This window comes from Coptis chinensis, chromosome 9 (assembly GCF_015680905.1).
Source record: "Coptis chinensis isolate HL-2020 chromosome 9, ASM1568090v1, whole genome shotgun sequence".
Taxonomy (NCBI): Eukaryota; Viridiplantae; Streptophyta; class Magnoliopsida; order Ranunculales; family Ranunculaceae; genus Coptis; species Coptis chinensis.
In genome coordinates this window covers 21,592,595-21,600,364 of record NC_141464.1, presented here as the reverse complement: position 1 = coordinate 21,600,364, position 7,770 = coordinate 21,592,595, and the positions used below count along the sequence as shown (strand labels likewise).

General features: G+C 33.9%; 1 protein-coding gene across 1 annotated transcript; it reads left to right on the top strand.

Moving 5' to 3' along the window:
• Positions 1–6,470: 6,470 nt before the first annotated feature.
• Positions 6,471–7,230, top strand: LOC147475196 (uncharacterized). The gene is made up of 2 exons (XM_086584343.1): positions 6,471–6,578; positions 6,675–7,230. Exons 1-2 carry the CDS (start codon positions 6,471–6,473, stop codon positions 6,864–6,866), a joined length of 300 nt encoding a protein of 99 aa, XP_086440469.1. The 3' UTR covers positions 6,867–7,230.
• The last annotated feature ends 540 nt before the right edge of the window (positions 7,231–7,770 follow it).

Here is a 7,770-nt window from a genome sequence, read left to right as displayed (position 1 = left end):
TACAAAGGGTCTTGTTTCCTTATTTATTCTCAGAAGTTCATACATCTCATTAGTGGTGAATAAGGACAAGCTCCATTGAACTCAGAATAACATATGTATAGTAATTTAAGCATCTAAAGATAATTGTACAAAACATGAGAAATGAAATGCAAAAGTAGAGTTGTTTTCGAGGCTTTTGGAGAGCTTCCTTAAGTTGGGTTCTCACAGGGGTGTGTTGCAATCACAACTCTCTGATAGATTCACTCAAGGTTCATTCTCTCAAGTGCAGTGTACACTTATATTCCTCGCATACTCAAATGACTTCCAAAGGAACTGGGGTCGATTGATTCACGCTTGCCACTTACTATCAAACCATCATATTCCTAATCGAGCTAGAGGTCTTTTATTAGGAGTTACGGGGCTAGGGTGATAGTTTAGAAGGAAAAATGAAGGAAAAAACAAAATCCGATAAGATGAGAAATTAGGTCTTCAAGATATTTGTAACCAGAGAAGAACCTCGTTTTGTTCTTTTGTTTCCTAATTGTGATACATTATTTTTTCCATTTGGCTTTGTGACTCCATATGATTTTGAATTTTAGGAGTTCTAACTTTGCTTTGATTCTTTTTGTTTCTAATATCGTCTCCTTTTGATTTTGAACTTTTGGGAGATTCAATTTTTGACTCCTTTGGACTTTTGGAGTTTTGGTTTTGGATGGGTCTTTCTTTTCTTTTCTTTTCTTTCTTTTATTTTCTTTCCGAAGAAAATAACTGTTATTTTTTTGTACAAGGTCTTCTCTTCTCTTTTTCTGATATCTATCCAGTTCTTAACTCATCAGCTGGGTAAACTTTTTATTGTGTGTTGTGATGGGTTAGGAATTATTAGTAAAGAATAAAAAAGCTTTTAGAAAGGGTGAATACTCAATAGGGGTAACTAGAGGAAAACTATCGGGTTTTTGGGTTTTTAACGTTTATTTGGCTATATCGATCCAAAAATGGCCTAAATTCCCTCGTAGGATATGGCGTGATGATCAATCAAGTGGACGTGTGGTCTTTCTATTCGGACATCCTTTGTGTCATCACTCAATATTCATTCAGATGAGGCTTTTGGCTAGATTCTCACAGGATATGGAACTTAATTGTTCTAACCTTGGCTTCGGAAACTCACTGCTATATACAAACAAATGCTGATGCATGCCATTCATGAAAAGATGTAGAAACTATTGTACGTATATTATTCTAAGTACGAAGAGCAAGTCCTTACTCTGTTGCTATAATGAGACTTCTAAAAAATTTATTCATCATAGAAAAAAGGAAACAAGACTTTTTTATACTAAAAGAAAAAATATTTTTGGTCTTTTTCGAAAAACATTTTAGAAAGGAAGAAATATACTATTATATATACTATATAGAAAATGCCTAAGTTTTGCAAAATGTTACTATACCAACTCTATGATGGAACTATGTTTGTCCTCAAAGTATGAAAAGATAAGAAAAGAGATTACTATAGAAACATGAGCAAAAATAGCGATACACCTGTATTCTGTTCTTCATGATGAAAATACGCCACCCCCAAATAAGTTTGGGGTGTGGGTTGTTTGATATAGAACGAGAAATACAAGGTTTATTATACTAAGAATATTTATTCTACTATAAAATCTTTTTGGGTTTTTTTATTTTTGAAAACATTTATAATGCAGAAAATCTAACATGCATGCATGACTATTATTACACTAACAAATGAAGAAATAAAAAGTGCAAAACGTAAAGTATGTAAACAACTATCTATACAGACACATATGAAATGTGTGTGTGTGGTTTTTTTTTTTTTTAGTTGGTTTTCTCATTCAAAATATATCTCTCTATCCATGTAGAGATTTTGCCAAGAAGATAAAATTATACGTTAATCCGATATCATTTTGGTTACTCTAGCGTATAACTTTCATTTTTATATCTTCTGATTTTGAAAACTATGGAGAGATGTTTTAAGAAGCTCGTACTCAAAAGTTGTGATTCTTAATGCTAGTTTTTGAAATCAAACCATAATTGGTGATCTCAGGCAACTTTCATGTCGGCTCTTTATTGAACCCAATCAAGTCAGACTGTGGCTTCAGTTATGTGTGTTGGGGAGGTTTACTGCGCAAGACATAATGGAAGCATATTAATCTCATATGTGGACTCTTTTGAATTGGACTGGAGAAAACATAAGGTAGTTGTTATTTGCTGAGTTAGTATTGTTTGCTTGCCATTTCTTAGTAGAGTTGGTCTGTGATGGATGGTGTAGTGGAATATGAATTTGATATGGATGGTGATGTGAATGGTAATGGGCTATGGGTGAAACCGGACTCTGACTGACCATATGGATATATGAATGGTGGTTGACTATTTGTGATGGAACTCCATAAATTGTCGGCATGACTAGAAAACTCTTGAGTGTATGAGGTACTTGTGAAGTTTGAAAATTGAGGTTTGTAATCGTAAGGAATTCCCATAGTAGAGTCGAATTCGGTATATGATGGACAATGAGATACCAGTGATAAGGACTACCACAAAAAGAACAAGGTTCTAGGTTTGCATTATAATTCCATGATGGTTGTGATGCATATTGATAAGACATGAATGCTCAATCAATGATGATGCACAAATAGTAGAAATTCAGTTTTTTTGGAAATATTTGCTTGGTCTATAATTTACTATGCCCTGCTCAAAGGAACAGTTGGGCGCGAGACTAGGATGGCTCTACTACACGTCTCAGAAGAGTATACAGTCACTTCACCAAGTGATGTGCTACCAAGAATCTCACTCACGATGAATCTGGGGGAGGGGAGTGAGGAAGGTAGTTGGTCCACCGAAATCTGATAACTGATTACTCTAAATCCTCGTGGCTATATTTTTGTCCTTTTCTAGAGGAACGTGACTACTTGGGCTCTAGTTGATTGATTTTAATTAATTTTTTTTTGTCTAGGGCTTTCAAGAATCAAGCAACGTCCAATTTACCTACATTGGGTAGTGACTTCCCAATGGTTGTAATGGCTCGGGTTCAGCCTTATGCGCGAATGTAAATTGCAGTGCGGAAAATAAATTTCAAACAATCACATAAGCATGCTTGAACACACAAGTATCCTCTTACTTAGGCTTCGAGGAGGTTTAGAATTTACCTCTCAAGCCGTGCTTACACGCTGCTTGAGGAGAAGATGATGTCGGTTGGCGCTTGATTTGATAATCAAGCCCAACCTTTCGAGCTTTACCCTATTTTAAGTTACAAATAAAGGCCCACTTAAAAAGTCCACAAATTGGGTTTTTGACAATTTATACAACTTTACCTTCAAGGGCTCAAACTTAAAACTAAACTAAGATTATATTAATCTAATTAACTAGTTTTAGATTAATCTCCTAGATTAACTAAAGTCATTTAGACTTAGAGTGTTGATTACCAAGTTGATTCAAAGTGTGTGAGCTATGATCCATAACTTGCCTCACACACTTGAACTTCCCAAGGCAATTAAAACTTTAATCCCTTGGTAAGTATTAAACTTAAACCAAGTTTAACTCAAGTTCACCATAAGAAATCAATCAAAAACCAAGTTTTTTTTTTCTTTTTATCACTAACTATTACAAAAAAGTTCCACTATTTTTTTTCCTACTCTATTACAAAATCTGGGCTCAGAGTACAACTATGTGTCACAAATAAACTGGACCCTGAAAAAATCGCACACACTTGTGTTGAGGTGACCCAACAATCGTGCTCGTATTGCCCGCGCCAGTAGACGGCGGTCGTCTTTCGCCTGTTTGATCAGCCTTTCTCCACCTTTGTTGTCCCACAACCTGTTTTGCAAAAAGTTTTCTCAGTATAGAGAAACAATAAAAATAAAATGATGAAAAAAAAATAAAATAAAATGGAGAGGTGAAAATGATGCTCCCTTCTTAGATTCTCAACCAATCACTCTCACTCCTTCAATCCATGAAGACGGTGCCATTTGAGGCTTTAGTAGTGGTGGAAGTATACTTCAAAAGAGTTTAGAAGTTGAGCTTCATCCTAAATTGTTTAGAGTTTGAGTGAGGGAGATATAAAAAGAAAGGTAGACTCTTGAATATTAGAATGGCTCTAAGCTAATGAACTTGACAGCTTTGATTGTTGATTTAAAATGACTTGAAAACATGAAAAGAAGATTGATTAAAATATTGAAATGAAACAAACAAACAAACAAACAAACAAACAAGATGAAGATTAAAACAAAGAACAAATAACAAGTTTGATTGAAATAAAGGAAATGAAATAATTAACAAGTTGATTGAAATAAAGGAAATGAAATATCAAGAAATTAAAAACATGAATTGAAAAACAAGACAATAAAATAAACAAACCAAATGGTTTGGATCCTAAGACAATGGATGAGTTCTCTTTTTTTTTTGCTTTTTGATTATATACCCCTACTTTTGCCATTTACAGATTTATCCTCATCCATTCTAAACTAGACACCTCACCCTTTTGGCTTTTACTTTTTCTTTTGCTTTATGGGTGCCTTCTTGACCAAGGTAGGTTTAGGGATAAGTCTTCATAATTTGAAATAAGGGCCTCCATCTTTGGTCTTCTGAATTGAGTCCTTTGACTGTTAACTTTGACCGTTTGACTTGACTTTTTCAGCACTTTTCCATAGCAACTGGTGGTCTTCATAATAAGTGTGATTAATGCTCCTTTTGGTGCTAAAACGCAGCTTTTCTGATAAGTAGTCTGAAAGACTCCTTAATCTGAAAAAGACTATAAAAGCTATGAGTTGTCTTTTCGTTAAGGGTAAGAGGGACTGTAATGTGACAATATTCGGGTAATAAAACGTAGATTTGGGAGCTAATCAGTGGCGCCATTTGATGTTGTGATAATGGTCAGTAACTTCAAAAGATTGTAAGAGGTGAGGTTCATCCTAGATTGTTTAGAGTTTGAATGGTTGGGAGTTAAAGAAAGGAAGGTAAGATCTTTGTAGGACAAGTTTTGGTTCTAAGTTATGAAGAACATTGAAAACTAAGGTTGTTTTGAAGATTGGAAAGACATAAACTTGAAAGAAAATAAAAGGAAATGATTGATTAAAGAAATAACACAAAGAAATAAGATTGATTGAAAATGTAAAAACAAGAACAAGATTGAATTGAAAAACAAGAAAGTAAATGACTTAATTGAAAAACTAGATAAGAAAATAAATCCTACATGACACTAGATTAGGTCTAGGTGAATTCTCTCTCCCTAACTTTTAGATTATATACCCCTACTTTATGCCTTTTACTGATTTGCCCTTCTTTATTACATTTGAGACACCTCACACCTCACTTTATGCTTTTGCTTTTTCTTTTACTTTTTTATTTCTTCTTGACCAAGATAGGTTTTGGAGAATGCCATATTTTGAGATAAGGGCCTCCATCTTTGGTCTTCTGATTTGAGGGCGTTAACCTTTGACTTTGACCTTTGACTTTGATCATTGACTTTGACTTTTTCAGCACTTTTTTATAACAACTTCTGGTCTTCATAATAAGCATGATTAAGGTTCCTTTTGGTGCTAAGACGCAGCTTTTATGATAAGTGGTCTGAAATTCTCTATAACCTGAAAAAGGCAATAAAACCTATGAGTTGTCTTTTCATTAAACATAAGAAGAGTTGTAATTCAGTAATATAAGGGTAATAAAATGCACATTTGGGAGTTGATTAGATGGATTAAGAAAAAAGCAGAGAAAAAATTGGCGAACAACTTAAAAAGTCTCCACCTTAAAATGGAAAGCTCGTATTAGCAAAACCTACTAAACCTTCGTTTCGTTTTCTAAACAAATATCAAATCAAATTTTTTTGCTCTTCTCACCAAGAACATTTTTTCAAACAATAGACAAAAGAGAATAATAATAATAATAATAATAAGTCTATCACTCATACAAAGTTACTCTTTCGACAAGAAGAAGAACAATTACATGAACTTCAAAAGTTTCTAAGTGAAGAAGATGATGACGATGACCACAACGACACCAAAGAATAAAAAGAAGCAGATTGAAATAGTTTAAGATTCGAGGATTCAAATCAGCCAAATAGTTCCATTCTTCCTTCTACTTTCGATGCTATCTCTAAGGTACCTATCTAAATAACAAAATTTAGTAACCTTCTATTTAATTGTTTGCTAAAGTTTATTTTGTTTTTTTTTAATGTCTTATGTAGGGATCAGGACCTCCGGGTTTCCTCAATAATAGTGTTGTTATGTTGAACATGTTTTAGCCAAGGTCGACCAAAGAGGAGGGAGACATGGTGGGCGTAAATATCATAAAGAGAAGCAAGATTTACCAGCTGGTATATATTACTTTAATACATTGTATTTAGTTGATATGAACTATTCCTTATCAGGATATATGCTGTGACGTTTGCATCTGGACATTATTAAGCTGGCTCAGTATCTAAGAGTTCTTTGATTTCGAAAGGTTTATTTATTTTGAACAACAGTCGATATTGCTTTGTCAATTTCTGGATGGCTATTAAGGTAGGTGGAGCAGGGAGGAAATACAAGGTGCCTTATCCAACTCTTTATGCATCAGAATCTGACAACAAGGATGCTAAGCTCTACAATTGTGTTCAAGTAAGTTAAATTTTCAAGATTTATGGGTATTTGATCTGTTATATATATTGTTAAGGCTTTTTGAGTGATGAGGATTGTGAATTATTTTTGTTTCAGAGAGGACTTCAGAATTCTTTGGAAATGATGCCAATGTTCTTTTTGGTGTTGGGTCTTGGTAGACTTCAACATCCTACTGTTCCTGCTGCTCTTGGATTGGTTTTTACCATGGGTTGGATTTTCGACTTCATAGGTTACTCCACTGGTGATCCAAAGAACCATATGAATGCTGGGTATGAAATTATGAATTAAATCATTTTAATTTAGCATCATTTTCATCAATTGTCAACTTAGATGTAGCATTTAGGATCTAGATATCTAAAAGCAGCCACTGCTTAGCTTATTTCAGCTAACCGTTACTTAAAATGTAAGTCACATAGTAACACTGATATTAGAAGGTACTGAATTAGGTAGCAATCTTCTAGGTATCATGTATTATCGTTTGGTTGTAGAGGAGTTTTATTGAACAAATCAATTAGAACGTTGTTATCACTTTGCATTTTCATCACATAGACATTAGTCGAGCTTTGATGCCTACAGTCACTTTTTTCTTTCAATTGATAGTTTATTCCTAGCACTAAACTTAATTGTATTAACTTATATTTGTTGTCATATTACAAATTGTTTTATGGACTGTTTGAATGTTGATGATGTGGCTTTGGGAAATGTGGTTTCTGTTCATTTTCTTTTTGTTGCTAGGACGAGAAGTATAAACTGGAATTCATCATCACAAGTGTGGAATAAATTTCCTACACCCTTGAAAAGGTTGCAATTATACAAGCAGCTCTCTATGGAGAATGTAAGAAAACTAATTACTGAAGTAGTACTAGCCACATGTAATAGCTCCTAAACAAGTATATCTCTATCTCATTACATCTTCTTTGGTTACGAACATACAATCAAAGGTCCTGCAGAGGCTTCTGTTGATGCGGTATGCCAGTATGTTGATACTAAGTTCAATCTTCGTAGTAAATTACATGATTGCTCTTGACTGAATGGCTTGCTCACTTTTTTAGGATAGATGATTTCTTTATTATTATTTTTTGTATCTTCATCCACTTGCTTGCGTGGTTACACTTTTGTTTCTGTGTGTACATGTTAGTAGAATTGCTCAACCTATTTCTCACATCTGTAAAAGGTTTAAATTCTTAATAAA

Bases quoted from the DNA above. Each gene is read 5' to 3' on its own strand.
- LOC147475196 (XM_086584343.1), top strand. From the start codon at position 6,471: ATGGCTATTAAGGTAGGTGGAGCAGGGAGGAAATACAAGGTGCCTTAT. The intron at 6,579-6,674 runs GTAAGTTAAATT...TTTTTGTTTCAG, and splicing joins AGCTCTACAATTGTGTTCAA to AGAGGACTTCAGAATTCTTT.